General features: G+C 35.7%; 2 protein-coding genes across 7 annotated transcripts in view; both read left to right on the top strand.

Moving 5' to 3' along the window:
* Positions 1-21,164, top strand: part of LOC115221998 (leukocyte elastase inhibitor) — a 42,151-nt gene that overhangs the window by 10,861 nt on the left and 10,126 nt on the right. For 3 of the 6 annotated variants that reach the window (XM_029792108.2, XM_036511182.1, XM_029792107.2), the window contains one exon: positions 10,403-11,916. The exons of 1 other annotated variant lie outside the window; for it this stretch is intronic. In XM_029792108.2, coding sequence (XP_029647968.2) covers positions 10,403-11,574 — 1,172 coding nt within the window. In that variant the 3' untranslated portion in view covers positions 11,575-11,916. Of the gene's footprint in view, positions 1-5,655; positions 5,956-10,402; positions 11,917-13,933; positions 14,631-21,164 lie in introns of those variants that run through there. 2 more of the 6 variants (XM_036511181.1, XM_029792110.2) reach the window with 2 other exon arrangements.
* Positions 5,095-20,441, top strand: LOC115222001 (leukocyte elastase inhibitor-like). Its single transcript, XM_036511187.1, is given in 3 exon segments — positions 5,095-5,554; positions 18,875-19,978; positions 19,981-20,441. Coding segments are annotated over 2 exon segments (1,152 nt in total). The 5' UTR covers positions 5,095-5,554; positions 18,875-18,891; the 3' UTR covers positions 20,046-20,441.

Raw genomic sequence — 21,164 nt, 5'->3', positions numbered from 1 at the left:
TATATATATGTGTGTGTGTGTGTGTGTGTGTGTATATATGTATGCCGGTGGCATGTAAAAGCACCATTCGACGTGGCCGTTTGCCAGCCCCGTCTAGCACCTGTGCTGGTGGCACGTAAAAAGCACCCACTACACTCACGGAGTGGTTGGCGTTAGGAAGGGCATCCAGCTGTAGAAACATTGCCAGATCAGACTGGGCCTGGTGCAGCCTTCTGGCTTCCCAGACCCCAGTTGAACCATCCAACCCATGCTAGCATGGAAAGCGGACGCTAAATGATGATGATGATGATATATATATATATATATATATATATATATATTATACACACGCATATATATATATATGCTCAAGATTAACATGATATAGTTTGTTTATAATATATTACAGTCATGTTGAAACAGGTGACATGGGGAAGTGCGGCATTGGCAACAAAACATTTGTGGAGTAAATGATGGGCTAATTTGACTAAGCAACATGCTATGCTTCTGTTTGGAGTATTTCAGGCCCTAACCTGTGGGGGTTATGTGATTTTTTAATGCACCGAAAAGCTGTTAGTGGATATACTCTCTTTTGCATGACCCATCATCTGAAATGTTGACACCTCCTTTAGGTTTGTTGTCATATATCACTCATTAAGTAAATTTGGAGGAACTGTGGTTGTTCATTTATGGGTAACAGGGAACCAATGAGGTGATCGACTTGCCCTTGAACTTTGACGTTGGCATAAATTCATGTTTATCTACCTTCTTAGATGCACTAAACAATGTCATTTACAGAGTTGTATTGCCTGATATTGTTCAGAAAATCCTTTGACTGGATGGAAATGCCTTCTAGAAGATCCATAAGAGGTTGAGAAGGAGCTGGTAGTGCTGGCAATGTTACCCTGACCGCCTGAGCAGCACATACCATTTGTTTCATTTGAAAATATTAAAGCTCTACAGAAAAGACAATTTGTGTTTAGCACACCAATTTGGACAGAGTTATTATTTCTATAAGAACAGGATGGATCATATCTGAAAACGGCTCCGGGAGTTGTGAAGAACAAATTTGTATGTAGTCTGTTTCTGAGAGCTATTCTATTGGACCTCTGTTTTAATCATTAAAGCATTGATTTAATGATCCAGAATTAAGTGCTGCAACATGCATTTGCTGATCTTGAGAAAATCTCATCTAGCTTCTCTCTTCAGACACTCGCCTTCGGTTTTCGACAATCTTCCTTGCTTTATATTTGTTTCTGGAGAGATTACGTCTTTTCTTTGGTGGCATATTTTTTCCAAAATTACTCTTTACTCTTTTACTCTTTTACTTGTTTCAGTCATTTGACTGTGGCCATGCTAGAGCACCGCCTTTAATCGAGCAACTCGATCCCGGGACTTATTGTTTTGTAAGCCCAGTATTTATTCTATCGGTCTCTTTTGCCGAACCGCTAAGTAACGGGGACGTAAACACACCAGCATCGGTTGTCAAGCAATGCTTGGGGGACAAACACAGACACAAACATACATGCACACACATATATATATATATATATATATATACACATATACACATATACGACGGGCTTTTTACAGTTTCTGTCTACCAAATCCACTCACAAGGTTGGCCCGAGGCTATAGTATAAGACACTTGCCCAAGGTGCCACACTGTGGGACTGAACCCGGAACCATGTGGTTGGTTAGCAAGCTACTTACCACACAGCCACTCCTGCGCCTATTGTAAACAAAAAGTTATGAACATAGAAAGAAATTATACATTAATCCCTATTTTTGTAAGCAGTTGTATCTTGTAGAAATTTTATTTGCAGAGAGCAGAAACTGAAAGAAGAGAAAGCGAAAAGAAGAGAGAATGAAAGTGAAAGTGAAAGAAGCACTCCGTCGGTTCCGACGACGAGGGTTCCGGTTGATCCGATCAACGGAACAGCCTGCTCGTGAAATTAATGTGTAAGTGGCTGAGCACTCCACAGACACGTGTACCCTTAACGTAGTTCTCAGGGATATTCAGCGTGACACAGAGAGCGACAAGGCCAGCCCTTTGAAATACAGGTACAACAGAAACAGGAAGTAAGAGTGAGAGAAAGTTGTGGTGAAAGAGTACAGCAGGGATCACCACCATCCCCTGCCGGAGCCTCGTGGACCTTTTAGGTGTTTTCGCTCAATAAACACTCACGACGCCCGGTCTGGGAATCGAAACCGCGATCCTACGACCGCGAGTCCGCTGCCCTAACCACTGGGCCATTGCGCCTCCACGAAAGATGTATGTACGTCTATATGAAATGGACATGTGTGTTTGTGTGTATGTTTGTGTGTGTGTGCGTGTGTGTGTGTATGTGAGAGAGAAAGAGGGTCAGAAAGAGAGATAGAGTGAGTGAGTGAAGGTGTGTGTCGTGATGATTGATGTCTTTTAAGAAAATGTGACATCATCGTCATTGTATAAAATGTTTACAATAGTTGATTTATGGAAAAGATTATGTTAAATTTTTGAAATGCAAATATGTGAATGGAAATTAAGTTGAATTTAGAGCCAAAATAGTACTGAATCTTTTAATATACCATACATCAAAATCTGTAACTCGGTTTTGGAATGCGTAAGGATTATATATATATACTAGCAGTATCGCCCGGCGTTACTCGGGTTTGTAAGGGAAATAACTATATAAGCATTTTTAGAGAGTTACTTCCCTTATATAATAGCAAAAAATGCATTAAAAATGGGAAAAAATGATGGTATATTTTTTTTTAATCGTAGACTCATCGTAGGCACGTGCTAATACCCAGAAGGGCTCGATATGAATCACGACTATAAGATACCCGCTTTTGGTTAAACTGCACCGCAAAATGTGGGAGTAGTTAGGAATCTAAATCGTAGGAGACAGACACTCACACAACTTCACTTTTATATATAAAGATATATATATAGGACAGTATCTCACATTACAATAGATATATAATACTGAAATAGTGTAAGAGATAAGAGCAAGAAGTTGGAAATTTTTTTGGCCAATGACACTGCACAGACCTTGGCTTTTGTATTTGACGCTTGTTGCTTTAAGTATTTTATTTCAATTTTATGTATATATTTATGTATAAGCCAATGAGGGAGACCTCTACATGGTAGCTGGACCTGGTAGAAATAGCAGCCAAATCTCCCTAAAAACACCCTACTGTTTGTCTTAGTTCGACAATTCTGCCTATTATGTAGTTTGAATGAGAAACTGTAACTAAAGATTAAGATTTAGTTACCTCAAAATTTTACACGTTTTAATAGCAATCAATTTCTTTACTGCCCACAAGGGGCTAAACAGAGGGGACAAACAAACGGATTAAGTCGATTATATCAACCCCAGTGCGTAACATTTTGCCAAAATTTGAAACTAATATATTTTTACTGATTCAATTGGTTATGGCTACATTGAGTTCAACACTCAGTCATAGAAAATATTCTTTTCTACTCTAGGCACAAGGCCCAAAATTTTTAAGGAGAAAGGGCAGTCAATTAGGTTGACACCAGTATGCAACTGGTATTTAATTTATCAACCCCGAAAGGATGAAAGGCAAAGTCGACCTCAGCGGAATTTGAACTCAGAACATGAAGACAAACAAAATACCTATTTCTTTACTACCCACAAGGGGCTAAACACAGAGGGGACAAACAAGGACAGACAAACGGATTGAGTCGATTATATCAACTCCAGTGCATAACTGGTACTTATTTAATCAGCCCCCGAAAGGTTGAAAGGCAAAGTCGACCTCAGCAGAATTTGAACTCAGAACATGAAGACAAACAAAATACCTATTTCTTTACTACCCACAAGGGGCTAAACACAGAGGGGACAAACAAGGACAGGCAAACGGATTGAGTCGATTATATCAACTCCAGTGCATAACTGGTACTTATTTAATCAGCCCCCGAAAGGTTGAAAGGCAAAATCGACCTCGGCGGAATTTGAACTCAGAACGTAGCGGCAGATGAAATACCTATTTCTTTACTGCCCACAAGGGGCTAAACACAGAGGGGACAAACAAGGACAGACAAACGGATTAAGTCGATTATATCAACGCCAGTGCATAACTGGTACTTATTTAATCAGCCCCCGAAAGGATGAAAGGCAAAGTCGACCTCGGCGGAATTTGAACTCAGAACATAACGGCAGACGGAATACTGCTAAGCATTTCGTCTGGCATGCTAACGTTTCTGCCAGCTCGCCGCCTTAGCCATGGGAAATATTGATTAATCACAAGTAGCCAACTCTAAACTTACATATTTCTCTTTCACTCTTCTCTCTCTCTTTCCTTTTCTTTCTCCTTCATTCCTCTTTCTTCATCTCACACAGACCATTCTCACTGATTCCATTCTTCTCTCATTTTGTCTTCTATCAATTTCTTTCCCTTTCATTCTCTCTCTCTCTCTCTTCTCTCTCTCTCTCTCTCTCTCTCTCTCTCTCTCTCTCTCTTTACTCTTTTACTTGTTTCAGTCATTTGACTGCAGCCATGCTGGAGCACCGCCTTTAGTTGAGCAAATCGACCCCGGGACTTATTCTTTTGTAAGCCCAGTACTTATTCTATCGGTCTCTTTTGCCGAACCGCTAAGTGACGGGGACGTAAACACACCAGCATCAGTTGTCAAGCAATGCTAGGGGGACAAACACAGACACACAAACATACACACACACACACACACACATATATATATATATATATATATATATATATATATATATATACATATACATATATACGACGGGCTTCTTTCAGTTTCCGTCTACGAAATCCACTCACAAGGCCTTGGTCGGCCCAAGGCTATAGCAGAAGACACTTGCCCAAGATGCCACACAGTGGGACTGAACCCGGAACCATGTGGTTGGTTAGCAAGCTACTTACCACACAGCCACTCCTGCACCTAGATGATTTTTTTTAAAATTCTAATTCTCGCAAAATTTCATATTTCTCTACGTTTCTCCTACTTTCCCCCCACCCTTATTTGCCCCATATTTTATTCTACCAAATAATTTCTGCCATTTTCTCCCACTTTTTCTCTTTTTGTCTGTATTCTTTCTTTTCTTCTCTAACTGTTGCTTCCTCTCTCTCTCTCTCTCCTCCTTCTTCTCCCTCTATCCGTCACATCCTCTCTCTCCTTTATACAATGAACTGTACTCTTATCTGCCTATATATATCAACTCCTCTTCAATTCTCCCCCCCCCACCTATCCCTTTTATCTTACACATTCACTCTATATTGACCTCATTGATTTCTCTGAATCATAGAATAAATCGTGTCTGACTGAATACAACTGAGTTTAGCATTAAAAAAAAATTTTTTAAAAACAATAACTGAAACTTCAACCAATACACGAAAATAGGTGACTGACGATTACTAGTTATACTTATATAAACAAAACACAACCAGACCCACAATAGTACATAGATCGTTGAGCAAATACTAATAGCCCACGCACTGTCAACTAGTAACACTTGAAAAGAATCATTAGGGCGATTCTTTCCTGGATTGCAGTACCATAAATCGAGCTCCTGCTACATTATTTAAATATTTACCTGTGGTAAGCAAAACTTTAGTAATTATTTCTCCACGCACTAACTTTACCACACTCGCACACATTTACTTTTTTTATATATGCAGCGAAAATAGCAATATAAGTGTTACTATAGCAACAAAACGTCAGTTGGGTGATAAAGATATATGGGGCGTGTCGTGGATTCTTGCCAGCGGTGTATGCGTATCCTATTTTCCCCCCGTAGCGTAATTTGAACCTAGCACTGCAAGTTATAGGCCTTGCACTACTCAGCGCTTGACTTATGGACAGGTCCCCTTAAGCAGTGTCTCTCCAAGGCTGGGTTACTCGTGGAAAAAAGATAGTTCACATACCTATCCGGAGACCTTTCGATTGGAAGCTGTGTTGAAATTCCCTGCAAAACTGGTTTGACGATCTTGGAGTCTAACGTATGACAGTAATTTTTATTTCCTTTCGGTATTATGTAGACTTTCGGGTTGTCCTGAAACTTTAGTTCTGTTCATTAATCGTTTACTTATTTCATGGAGTTATTGTTCCCTATTACAAAAGTGGGCGATCTTTCGTCTCTAGTAGACCTTTCCGTCGATTTCCGTAAAAAAAATTTTTTTTTTTACATATGGGCTTGCGGGAACTTTAGAAGTAATATACATACATATACACATACACCGAGTAAAAAATTTCAGTTATCTCTTTCTTTCACACATTACTCTCTCTGTCTCTTCGCACACACTAACAGAAGCACTTCACTTACACAACATATTGTCTGTCTCCCTCACCCCATCAAACACACACACACATGTACATCAATACATGCACGGTAACTTCAAAAGAACTTCCCTCGTCATACAATCGCTTTCTCTTAGTCTCTTTCGCTTTCATTACTTCAAAAGTTCCCGCAAGCCCATATGTAAAAAGAAAAATTAATTTTTTTACGGAAATCGACGGAAAGGTCTACTAGAGACGAAAGATTGCAGTCGAGGCGATCTGCTTCGGTCGAGTATTAGTTAAACTTTTCCTTTGTTAGTTGAGAAAAATATCTTTATTCGTTATTATTATTATTTCTGATTTATTAGCTTTGTGGGATCTTTTTGGTTTGAACGACAGTTTTTAACATAATTTCTAGGTAACTAAAAAATTTTACACTTCGTATACTGGTAGAATGTGTTTATAAAACATCATTTTCTCTTGGCTAAGATCCGCTTTGGATGTGTGTGTGTCTGTGTGTGAAGATATACGGGAAGTTAAAGCTGACGAAAATGAAAGCTAAGATAAATGTTGGGTCGACGAAAACGGTACCTTATTCGCGGAGATCGCTAATTAGATTACCATACACTTTCTAGCGCCAAGTGTAACGCTTTAGTTTAACCGAATCTTCTACGTGGTCGCTAGATTTGCGAGAAACTGCAGCCAAATCTGGCTCAAATCGTACCATATCATCTTAAAATAAACAAGACCACATGTAGTCCTCTGTTGTGTGTGTGTGCGTGTATCGAGACACTCCGTCGGTGTGTGTGTGTATATATACACACACACATACATATATATATATATATATATATATACAGTTCGATTTGAAAACCCCACTAGAATGGGAGAAAGCGCTAATATATGATATAAGTTATATAATGTATAAAAACATGTAATATACAAATAAATATCTGTAAATATAAAACCATCCGAATTTCTGAGTACCTCATTTCTTCTAATATAAAATACCTGTACATCATCTCAAAACCTTCCAATACACACACACACACACACACACACATATGTATATCGTGACACTCCGTCGGTGGGTGTGTGTGTGTGTGTATATCGTGACACTCCCTCGGTGGGTGTGTGTGTGTGTGTGTGTATCGTGACACTCCTTCGGTGGGTGTGTGTGTGTGTGTATATCGTGACACTCCGTCGGTGGGTTTGTGTGTGTGTGTGTATATCGTGACACTCCGTCGGTGGGTGTGTGTGTGTGTGTATATCGTGACACTCCGTCGGTGGGTGTGTGTGTATCGTGACACTCCGTCGGTGGGTGTGTGTGTGTGTGTGTATCGTGACACTCCTTCGGTGGGTGTGTGTGTGTGTGTATATCGTGACACTCCGTCGGTGGGTGTGTGTGTGTGTGTGTATCGTGACACTCCGTCGGTGGGTGTGTGTGTGTGTGTGTATCGTGACACTCCTTCGGTGGGTGTGTGTGTGTGTGTATATCGTGACACTCCGTCGGTGGTGGGTGTGGTTGTGTGTATATCGTGACACTCCGTCGGTGGGTGTGTGTGTGTGTGTGTATCGTGACACTCCGTCGGTGGGTGTGTGTGTGTGTGTGTATCGTGACACTCCGTCGGTGGGTGTGTGTGTGTGTGTATATCGTGACACTCCGTCGGTGGGTGTGTGTGTGTGTGTATATCGTGACACTCCTTCGGTGGGTGTGTGTGTGTGTATGTCTCGTAAAATTAACCTGCCAGTGGCTGAGCACTCCACAGACAAGTGTACCCGTGTACCCCTAACGTAGACCACCTGGGGCAAAAGAGAAAAATTCTTTGCTGTGGTTTTCCATGGCGATCGTTCGGTAGGAGGCTTTGTTGAATGATTTGTTTTTCTACAGCAGAACTCCGCCTTTTCTACTTTATGCTGCAATTAGCCTTTTGTATGCTACCGAAATTTAAAGGAAAGGTTCTAACGTTTTCTTTCTATTAACAAGGGACGTAACTCGCCATTCTCGTTGCTTCACCACATTCTTTATTGGGTAAAAAAACTCGGATTTTTCTGCGTGGAATCAAGTACCCTGACCTCCTAATATACTGCAAATCCCATATTTTGGTTCGGAATTTGCACACCCCAAAAAAGAAATCAAGCTCCCCCACCCTTCCGAACCCAAATATGGGATTTGCAGCATATTACGAGGTCAGAGTACTTGATTCCACGCAAAAAATCAGAGTTCTTTTTTGTGTGAAAATTCGGGAGGGGGAGGGGGTTTATCCCCCCCCCCCTTCCGGACCAATTCCGAACCAAAATATGGGATTTGCAGCATATTAGGAGGTCAGAGTACTTGATTCCACGCAAAAAATCCGAGTTTTTTTTTCTTTTTTTCTTAGTGAAAATCGTACGGGTGTTAATCTGTAATTTTACCTTTTATTGCCCACAGGGAGCTAAACAGAGCGGGGACAAATAAGGACAGAAAAAGGGTTTGGGTCGATTGCATTGACCCCATTCCTCAACTGGTACTTAATTAATCGACGCCGAAAGGACGAAAGGCAAAGTCGACCTCGGCAGAGTTTGAACTCGGGACGTAACAGCAGACGAATTACCGCTTAGCATTTTGCGCAGTTTGTTAATGATTCTTATTTCTTTTTTACCCACAAGGGGCTAAACACAGAGAGGACAAACAAACGGATTAAGTCGATTATATCAACCTCAGTGCGTAACTGGTACTTATTTAATCGACCCCGAAAGGATGAAAGGCAAAGTCGACCTCGACGGAATTTGAACTCAGAACGTAACGGCAGACGAAATACGGCTACGTATTTCGCCCGGCGTGCTAACGTTTCTGCCAGCTCGCCGCCCTAGAGGGAATAAACAAGGACAGACAAAGGGATTAAGTCGATTACATTGACCCCAGTGCGTAACTGGTACTTAATTTATCGACCCCGAAAGGATAAAAGGCAAAGTCGACCTCGGCGGAATTTGAACTCAGAACATAACGGCGGACGAAATACGGCTACGTATTTCGCCCGGCGTGCTAACGTTTCTGCCAGCTCGCTACCCTACATGTCTGCATATATTGACACTGTTGCACACAGAACAAAGTTTGGGACATGGAATTTATAACACATCCACTAAATAGATACAGGCATGGCTGTCTAGTAAGAAGTTTGCTTTCCAACCTCATGGTTCTGGGTTCAAACTCACTGTGTGGCACCTTAGGCAAGTGTTTTATACTATAAGCCTCAGGCCAACCAAATCCTTGTGAAAGGATTTGACAACTAGAAACTGAAAGAAGCCCTTTATGTGTGTGTGTGCGATCTAGCAGAACCGTTAGTACGCCGGGCGAAATCCTTTTGGGGTCTATAAATTAAGTACCAGTTATGCACTGGGGTCGATGTAATCGACTTAATTCGTTTGTCTGTCCTTGTTTGTCCCCTCTATGTTTAGCCCCTTGTGGGTAATAAAGAAATAGGTATTTTGGAGGAAAGCTACTTCTTGCTCAGAATGTAAGATTCTGCCAGTAAAAGAGTTACTGTTTGTAAGATGGTTAATAACTTTATGGGTGTCTGCCAAGTCAGCTGCCAGATGTCGGAGTTCAATTTGAGCTTCTATTTTTGAGGACAACCACCTATACCGAATATCAATGTAATTCAGATAAGATTATAACTTTTTGGACTATAAACCTCACATTGAAAATAATCTTCAACATTCATCTCAGACATTTAGGCATTTAGTGTTCAGATATATTATATCTATTTTGCTTTATCAAAAATAATCTTAACATGATAATTTAATAGTGAGTTAAAGATCTTAAAAATAACATATTGTCAAACCTTAATTTTTTCCGACCTAAGACCATCTCAGGTTTTATGATAAATCTCAAATATTCAACTGTTTGTATTTAAACTAAAACCTTCCAACATCATTTTAAGATATGTGCCAAATGCCAGATAAAGAATGGAAGAAAGAAATGGTTATATTATTAAATCTTATAATTTTTTTATTATTTTAAAATCATATTGAGTGTTACCGTACGAAATATGTTCATGTAAAAGTTAAATTTAAAGTTTGAACAGAAGAGCTTTCAGACATTGCATTCATAGATGTCTTCTACAATATACTGAAATATTTGCCAGAATTTATTCTGTATATTTTCTCTTCATATTCTATATTCTCTAGACACTATCGTATACAATATGGACTCAGCAAAGAAACAAGACATCGGTAACCTTGCTGCTTCAATTGATTATTTTACAAACAGTCTTTATCAAGCTGTGGCTACAGGAACCAATGAAAATGTCTTCATGTCACCATTCAGTGTTGCTACTGTTTTATCAATGGTTTATTTGGGAGCAAGACAAAACTCTGCCAAACAGTTTGAAAATGTTTTGAAGATAACTTCTAATCCAGATTCTGTAGCGTTGGCTTTTAAAGAATATTTTTCACTTTTGAAAAACTCAGAGAAACTTGTCACATTCAATTCAGTGAATCGTTTGTGCGCCAATGAAAAATTCCCTACTTCAGAAGACTACAAGAACAACATGGTAAAATATTTCTTTTCAGATATTGAAAATGTAGACTTCATAACAAATGCTGAAAAGACGAGAATAACTATTAATGATTGGGTAAAGAATAACACAAATAACAAAATTACCGATCTGTTACCAAGTGGAAGTTTGACACCTCAATCGGTTCTAGTTCTTATTAATGCTGTATACTTCAAAGGTATGTGGGCTGAAAAATTCCCAGAACAAGCAACATCATCTAGAAAGTTTTATTTAAGCTCTGACAAGACTGTATCTCATGATTTTATGTATATATCTGAAGATTTTAATACAAAAATAAGCGACAACTATAAAGTGGTTGAGTTACCTTATATAGGAAAAGCATTTAGTATGTTTGTAATTCTTCCCAATGACATCAATGGTCTTGCTGCTTTAGAGAAGGAGATTAATGCTCAATTTCTCAAAGATATTATAGACAGAAAAGGATTTGAAACGATGTTTCTAGAATTAAATATGCCAAAATTTCGTTTAGAGAGTAGTTTTCAGTTGGGTGATGTTTTGAAAAAGCTTGGACTCTCTGATATTTTTGATCCTCAAAAAGCTGATTTATCTGGAATGACTGGTGGTGAGAAGAATATTTATGCCAGTGAAATGTTTCATAAAGCATTTGTTGATGTTAATGAAGAAGGAACGGAAGCTGCTGCTGCAACTGGAATGGTCATGATGGCATTGTCAGCACAAATTGGTATGGATTTTGATGTCAATCACCCATTCACATTTTTAATTGTTGACAACCGAACTAAAATGATCCATTTCATTGGTAAAGTAACAAATCCTACAACATAAGATGATATTGCCCTGTCAAAGATTTCCCTCTTACGGAATACTACATTGTATTATGTGGAGAATGTAACTGAACAAATATATTTAGAATCGTTTTTTTAGTAAAATGACTTAGAACATTATAATTATAATCATGTAGAACCAAGGTCATATCTATTCATTTATATATTATAATACCACATTAATCTAAATCAATATCATGAATTTGTATGTGCGATATATTGACAGAAAAATATGACACTTTTTAACGTGTCTTTTTTTAGCAAGTTTATTATTTTAAGAATATACTTATTGTTGCCTGTAAACATTATTTACTTGTTAAATAAAGTGAAATCAATGCTTGTATGTTTTTATTTCTGTTTATATTAATAAAGCATCTCAGTAAATACTATTCCTTTTAATGTATGTGTTATTGCATCTGGCTTTTATTAGCTTTGTTTCAAATGTGACATTGTCAACTTCTTCAGCCCTTTTGATAGTCTCTGGTTGTTAGTCTTAGATCTTGATCAAAAAATTACATGATTCAATAATGGTGGTGTTACAAAACTTTGAAAAGTTAACAGCCAATGTACCATATTCATACCATGCATATGTGGGGTTACGTTACAAACTCTCTAATTAATTATGTAGTAAGTTTGGCATTCTGAAGGTAGCAATGACAATGTCTGATATATTTTCTGAAACATTATACCTTTAATTAGACCGAGAATCAGTAAAGAGGTTTAATTAAATTGTAGGGGTAAATCAATTACAGCAACACAAGTGCTCAATTCGTATCTATTTTGTCAAACCCAAAAGGATGACAACATCAACCCCAGAATGTAAAGATGGACAAAGTGCTACTAAGTATTTTGCCCAGCATACTAACAATTCTAGCATCTTGTTGTCTTACAACATGGTAATTAATATTAATCCTTCTTTTTTCAACATTTCTCTTGAAATCTACTTTTTCAATATCCGAAAAGAAATATCTTGCAATAATGTTCTTTTAGTCTTCTGAAATACGAAATTTTTCATTGGCACAAAAACAATTGACTGAATTCAATGCAATAAGTTCATCTGAGTGTTTCAAAAGTGAAAAATATTCTTTAAAACCCCAAATTACAGGATCTGTATTTAAAGTTATTTTCAAATTGTTTGGAAGAGTTTTGTCTTGCTCCAGAATAAACCATTGATAAAACGGTAGCAACACTGAATGGTGACATGAAAACATTTTCCACGGTTCCTGTAGACACAACTCGAAAAATACTCTTTGTACAGTAATCAACTGAAGCAGCGAGGTTACCGAAGTCTTGTTTCTTTGCTGAGTCCATATTCTATTCCGTGGCATCTGAAGAATATACAATATGAAGAGATGAAATGCAGAAGAATTTCCTGAAAAATAGTTTCTGTTTAATATTTCAAGAGAGTGTAAAACACACTAATGTGATCTAAGAATTCTGTTTGAAAATGGTCTCAAATGATTTATGCAAAAACCCAAATTTTATTGTTTCCTTACTGTATTCTAAATGTAATACATAATGTTCAAATCTATTTTGAAAATAATCACCGTATTTAAGCTAAAACCTTCCAACAACATTTTAAGGTATGTTCCAAATGCCAGATAAAGAATGTAAGAAAGAAATGGTTATATCATTAAATCTTTATAAATTTTTAATTATTATAAAAACTGTTTTAAACACCTTGTGTGTTACCGTACAAAATATGTTCATGTAAAAGTTAAATTTAAAGTTTGAACAGAAGAGATTTCAGACATTGCTTTCATAGATGTCTTCTACAATATACTGAAATATTTGCCAGAATTTATTTTGTATATTTTCTCTTCATATTCTATATTCTCTAGACACTATCGTATACGATATGGACTCAGCAGAGAAACAAGATATCAGTAACCTTGCTGCTTCAATTGATTATTTTACAAACAGTCTTTATCAAGCTGTGGCTACAGGAACCAATGAAAATGTCTTCATGTCACCATTCAGTGTTGCTACAGTTTTATCAATGGTTTATTTGGGAGCAAGACAAAACTCTGCCAAACAGTTTGAAAATGTTTTGAAGATAACATCAAATCCAGATTCTGTAGCTTTGGCTTTTAAAGAATATTTTTCACTTTTGAAAAACTCAGATAAACTTGTCACATTCAATTCAGTGAATCGTTTGTATGCCAGTGAAAAATTCCCTATTTCAGAAGACTACAAGAACAACATGGTAAAATATTTCTTTTCAGATATTGAAAATGTAGACTTCATAACAAATGCTGAGAAGACGAGAATAACTATTAATGATTGGGTAAAGAATAACACAAATAACAAAATTACTGATCTGTTACCAAGTGGAAGTTTGACCACTCTGACAGTACTAGTTCTTATTAATGCTGTATACTTCAAAGGAATGTGGGCTGAAAAATTCCCAGAACAAGCAACATCATCTAGAAAGTTTTATTTAAGCTCTGACAAGACTGTATCTCATGATTTTATGTATATATCTGAAGATTTTAATACAAAAATAAGCAGCAACTATAAAGTGGTTGAGTTACCTTATATAGGGAAAGCATTTAGTATGTTTGTAATTCTTCCCAATGACATCAATGGTCTTGCTGCTTTAGAGAAGGAGATTAATGCTGAATTTCTCAAAGATATTATAGACAGAAAAGGATTTAAAATGATGCTTCTAGAATTAAATATGCCAAAATTTCGTTTAGAGAGTAGTTTTAAGTTGCGTGAAGTTTTGAAAAAGCTTGGACTCCCTGATATTTTTGATCCTCAAAAAGCTGATTTATCTGGAATGACTGGTGGTGAGAAGAATATTTATGCCAGTGAAATGTTTCATAAAGCATTTGTTGATGTTAATGAAGAAGGAACGGAAGCTGCTGCTGCAGCTGGAATGGTCATGGTGGGATTCTGTGCAAAAATTGGTATGAAATTTGATGTCAATCACCCATTCACATTTTTAATTGTTGATAACCAAACTAAAATGATCCATTTCATTGGTAAAGTAACAAATCCTACAACATAAGATGATATTGCCCCGTCAATGATTTCCCTCTTATGGAATACTACATTGTATTATGTGGAGCATGTAACTGAACAAATATTTTTAGCAAAATGACTGAGGACAATATAATTGTAATCGTGCAGAACCATGGTCATATCTATTCATTGATATATTATAATACCACATTAATCTAAATCAATATTATCAATTTGTATATGCCATATATTGACAGAAAAATATGACACTTTTTAGTGTCTTTTCTTAGCAAGTTTACTATTTTAAGAATATACTTATTGTTGCCTGTAAACATTATTTACTGGTTAAATAAAGTGAAATCAATGCCTTTAAGTTTTGTTTCTGTTTATATTAATAAAGCATCTCAGTAAATACTCCATTTTAATGCATGTGTTAATTGCATCTGGCTTTTATTAGCTTTCTTTGAAATGTAGACGTTTCGATATTTTGAGCCCCCTTGTTAATCTCTGGTATTTTTGTCTTAGATCTTCATTAAAAAATTACATTGATGTAATTTGGTGTTACAAAACTTTTGAAAAGTAATCAACCAACATACCACATACATATACATACTATGCATACATGTGGTTATGTTACAACTTCTGTAATTAATAATGTAGTAAGTTTGGCATTCTGAAGTTAGAAAAGAAAATGTCTAATATTTTTTCTGAAATGTTATACCTTTAATTAGACCAAGAATCAGTAAAGAAATTCTTATATACTTTTTAAGTTTTGTTGGTGTTACTGAAATTCCAGGAATGAGGTTTCATTTAATATCTACAAACCAACATTTCCATATAAAAAAATATTTGAATAAACATATGTACACATCCATTTGTGTATATATGTTGTCAATACTATATACTCATAGCCAACCACCTGCTTAGATGAGGCAGAAATGAATTTAGCATACTTACCAATTGCAGCTAGAACAATTTTCATCTGCCTTTGATACATATTATATTTCTAAATGCAACATGATCTTATAGGATATTATCTGGAGATATATACTGCAGTAAATTGATCTTTTTTGATGTGTTTATACTGTGTATGATACATAATGCTTCCATCAATGGAAATGATGTTGGGTCATTTGTGTGGCTTTAGAATGGGACTACTTCAAAGTGGATTAAATGCTGAATTAATATGTGTTGTAGTTTTTTTTTTATAGCACAAGGCCTGATAATTTTTGATCAGACCTCATAGATAAAGTAATATAATATTCATCTTAACTTAAATAAATTAAAAGAAAATATGGTTTGAGAATATATTTTCAACACAAATATATTTTTTTCTTAGAGGGAAATTTAAATGTCACAAATATTGTTGTAGAGAAAAGAAGAAAGTCTTCATGGTGTCAGGTTACACATGAATTTGCCTTGGTTTGCATATCAGTAATGAGTGATTTAAAAATCTTTAAGAGGGTGTGCCATTGGTGGAAACAATAAGAAAGCTCAGTTTTCCTATAGTTGGATTGTGCAGATTAGAGGAATATGTACAGTTTCCGAGGGACATTGCTCCAGAGTAAGAAGGAATCTTGTAAAGATGCTTTATACAAAGTAAGATAAGTCATCTTGATTGTACCAAAGTCTTCAGATGAAGCAGAACTGTAGATGGCTGTATGGTATTTTAACTCTTATTTCTAGTAACGTGAAAGCTACCCTGCACTCTCAGTCACAGTTAGTGACAACTGAATCTTTCATTTTTGCTTTTATATTACATTTAGCTACCTTTGTCCTCTTATAATTTTCACATTACCATTTTGCTGAATCATGCATTGATTCGTATGGTAAATTCTATATACTGACAGCTGGGATTTAACCAAACCATCAAGCAATGGAGTAGGCACAATTGATGGGCTTTAATTCCAAGCAAAACGAAACTAGTATGGGGATCCCACTCTTTGTAGGGTGGTTATTTCCCCTCTCAGTGTATAGACATGTGCTTCCTGCAGCTATCAGGGCTTTTAGCTCTAATTTCTAGCAATGTAGGTGATACTCTGCATCATCAACACAATTAATGACAATTGCATATATATATATTATATATATAAAGCACCCACTACACTCACGGAGTGGTTGGTATTAGGAAGGGCATCCAGCCGTAGAAACACTGCCAGATCAGACTGGGCCTGATGCAGCCTTCTGGCTTCACAGACCCCAGTTGAACCGTCCAACCCATGCTAGCATGGAAAGCAGATGCTAAATGATGATGATAATATATCATTTAGTATGTACAGAAATTTATAAAATAGCTACTAACGTTTTCAGACTGTAGAGGTACATTAACTTGGCAGATTTATATAACATGCCATATGTCTCCAAGCAATCTTCAGGCTCAGTACTTACTGCAAGACTTATTTGAAAACGAAGATGTTGGATAAAATTTGTTCAGTTACATTCTCTATGTATTGCAATGTAATATTCCATAAGAGGAAAATCTTTGACAGGGCAATATCTTATATTGTAGGGTTTGTAACTTTACCAATGAAATGGATCATTATACCTCAGTTGTCAACAATTATAATTGTGAATGCTTGATTAACATTGCCTCAGGTATGCTGATGAAAATATCATCCTTCTCTAATTACAGCCGTAGCTTCTGTTCCTTCTTCGTTAACATCAACAAATGCTTTATGAAACATTTCACTGGCATAAATATTCTTCTCACCACCAGTTATTCCAGATAAATCAGCTTTTAGAGGATCAAAAATATCAGGGTGTCCAAGCTTTTTCAAAACATCACCCAACTGAAAACTACTCTCTAAACGAAATTTTGGCATATTTAATTCTAGCTGTATCATTTCAAATCCTTTTCTGTCTACAATGTCTTTGAGAAATTGGGAATTACTTAACCTTCACTAAAGCATTAAGGCCATTGATTTCATAGGGAAGAATTACAAACATACTAAATGCTTCTCCTATATAAGGTAACTCAACAACTGTAGAGCTGTTGCTTATTTTTGTGCTAAAATTGTCTTTCTAGATGATGTTGGTAGTTCTGGGCATACTTCACCCCATATTCCTTTAAAGTATACAGCATTAATAAGAACTAGAACCGACTGAGGTGTCAAACTTCCACTTGGTAACAGATCGGTAATTTTGTTATTTGTGTTACTTTCAGCTCAATCATTAAAACTGCTTTCAAATTTTGGTGTAAGTCCAGCAAGTTAATTGTAGGGGTAAATCAATTACAGCAACACAAGTGCTCAATTGGTACTTATTTTGTCAAACCCAAAACGATGACAAAGTCAACCCCAGAATGTGAAGACGGACAAAGTGCTACTAAGTATTTTGCCCAGCATACTAACAATTCGAGCATCTTGTTGTCTTACAACATTGTAATTAATATTAATTCTTCCTTTTTCCATATTTGTCATGAAGTCTACATTTTCAATATCCGAAAAGAAATATTTTGCAATAATGTTCTTTTAGTCTTCTGAAATACAAAATTTTTCATTGGCACTAAAACAATTAACTGAATTCAATGCAATAAGTTCATCTGAGTGTTTCAAAAGTGAAAAATATTCTTTAAAAACCAAAATTACAGGATCTGCATTTAAAGTTATTTTCAAAATATTTTCAAATTGTTTGGCAGAGTTTTGTCTTGCTCCAGAATAAACCATTGATAAAACGGTAGCAACATTGAATGGTGACGTGAAAACATTTTCCACGGTTCCTGTAGACACAGCTTGAAAAAGACTGTTTGTACAATAATCAACTGAAGAAGTGAGGTTACAGATGTCTTGTTTCTTTGCTGAGTCCATATTGTATTCCCTGGCATCTGAAGAATATACAATATGAAGAGATGAAATGCGGAAGAATTTCCTGAAAAACAGTTTCTATTTAACATTTCAAAAGAGTGTAAAACACACTAATGTGATCTAAGAAATCTGTATGAAAATGGTCTGAAATGATTTATGCAAAAACCCAAATTTTATTGTTTCCTTACTGTATTCTAAATGTGATACATAATGTTCAAATCTATTTTGTAAATAATCACCGTATTTAAGCTAAACATTTCAACATCATTTTAAGGTATGTTCCAAATGCCAGATAAAGAATGGAAGAAAGAAATGGTTATATCATTAAATCTTATATATTTTTTATTATTTTAAAATCTATTTAAATCATATTGAGTGTTACCGTACAAAATATATTCATGTAAATGTTAAATTTAAGGTTTGAACAGAAGAGATTTCAGACATTGCTTTCATAGATGTCTTCTACAATGTACTAAAATGTTTGCCAGAATTTATTTTGTATGTTTTCTCTTCATATTCTATATTCTCCAGACACTATCGTATACAATATGGACTCAGCAAAGAAACAAGACATTGGTAACCTTGCTGCTTCAATTGATTATTTTACAAACAGTCTTTATCAAGCTGTGGCTACAGGAACCAATGAAAATGTCTTCATGTCACCATTCAGTGTTGCTACAGTTTTATCAATGGTTTATTTGGGAGCAAGACAAAACTCTGCCAAACAGTTTGAAAATGTTTTGATGATAACATCAAATCCAGATTCTGTAGCTTTGGCTTTTAAAGAATATTTTTCACTTTTGAAAACATCAGATAAACTTGTCACATTCAATTCAGTGAATCGTTTGTATGCCAGTGAAATATTCCCTTTTTCAGAAGACTACAAGAACAACATGGTAAAATATTTCTTTTCAGATATTGAAAATGTAGACTTCATAACAAATGCTGAGAAGACAAGAAGAACTATTAATGATTGGGTAAAGAATAACACAAATAACAAAATTACCGATCTGTTACCAAGTGGAAGTTTGACACCTCAATCAATTCTAGTTCTTATTAATGCTGTATACTTCAAAGGAACGTGGGCTGAAAAATTCCCAGAACAAGCAACATCATCTAGAAAGTTTTATTTAAGCTCTGACAAGACTGTATCTCATGATTTTATGTATAAATCTGAAGATTTTAATACAAAAATAAGCGACAACTATAAAGTGGTTGAGTTACCTTATATAGGGAAAGCATTTAGTATGTTTGTAATTCTTCCCAATGACATCAATGGTCTTGCTGCTTTAGAGAAGGAGATTAATGCTGAATTTCTCAAAGATATTATAGACAGAAAAGGATTTCAAACGATGCTTCTAGAATTAAATATGCCAAAATTTCGTTTAGAGAGTAGTTTTCAGTTGGGTGATGTTTTGAAAAAGCTTGGACTCCCTGATATTTTTGATCCTCTAAAAGCTGATTTATCTGGAATGACTGGTGGTGAGAAGAATATTTATGCCAGTGAAATGTTTCATAAAGCATTTGTTGATGTTAATGAAGAAGGAACGGAAGCTGCTGCTGCAACTGGAATGGTCATGACGTTAATGTCAGCACAAATTGGTATGGATTTTGATGTCAATCACCCATTCACATTTTAATTGTTGATAACCGAACTAAAATGATCCATTTCATTGGTAAAGTAACAAATCCTACAACATAAGATGATATTGCCCTGTCAAAGATTTCCCTCTTACGGAATACTACATTGTATTATGTGGAGAATGTAACTGAGCAAATATTTTTAGAATCGTTTTTTTAGTAAAATGACTGAGGACATTACAGTTGTAATCGTGTAGAACCAAGGTCATATCTATTCATTTATATATTATAATACCATATTAATCTAAATCAATATTATGAATTTGTACTTGCCATACATTGACAGAAAAATGTTTCACTTTTTAACGTGTCTTTTCTTAGCAAGCTTATTATTTTAAGAATATACTTATTGTTGCCTGTAAACATTATTTACTTGTTAAATAAAGTGAAATCAATGCTTGTATGTTTTTATTTCTGTTTATATTAATAAAGCATCTCAGAAAATATTCCATTTTAATGTATGTGTTAATTGCATCTGGCTTTTATTAGCTTTGTTTCAAATGTAGACATTTCAACTTCTTCAACCCTCTTGATAGTCTCTGGTATTTTAGTCTTGGATCCTCATTAAAAAATTACATTGATTCAATAATTTTGGTGTTACAAAAACTTTTGAAAAGTTAACAGCCAATGTACCATATTCATACCATGCATATGTGTGGTTACGTTACAAACTCTCTGATTAATTATGTATTAAGTTTGGCATTCTGAAGGTAGCAATGACAATGTCTGATATATTTTCCGAAATGTTATACCTTTAATTAGACCGAGAATCAGTAAAGAGATTTAATTTAATTGTAGGGGTAAATCAATTACAGCAACACAAGTGCTCAATTGGTACTTATTTTTCCAACCCCAAAAGAATGACAATGTCAACACCAGAATGTAAAGATGGACAAAGTGCTACTAAGTATTTTGCCCAGCATACTAACAATTCTAGCATCTCGTTGCCTTACAACATGGTAATTAATATTAATTCTTCCTTTTTCAATATTTGTCATGAAGTCTACCTTTTCAATATCCGAAAAGAAATATTTTGCAATAATGTTCTTTTAGTCTTCTGAAATACGAAATTTTTCATTGGCACTAAAACAATTAACTGAATTCAATGCAATAAGTTCATCTGAGTGTTTCAAAAGTGAAAAATATTCTTTAAAACCCCAAATTACAGGATCTGTATTTA

The sequence above is a fragment of the Octopus sinensis genome, linkage group LG19 (genome assembly GCF_006345805.1).
Source record: "Octopus sinensis linkage group LG19, ASM634580v1, whole genome shotgun sequence".
NCBI lineage: Eukaryota > Metazoa > Mollusca > Cephalopoda > Octopoda > Octopodidae > Octopus > Octopus sinensis.
The sequence above is the reverse complement of the archived record's forward strand: the minus strand, read 5'-3'. Positions and strand labels throughout refer to the sequence as shown.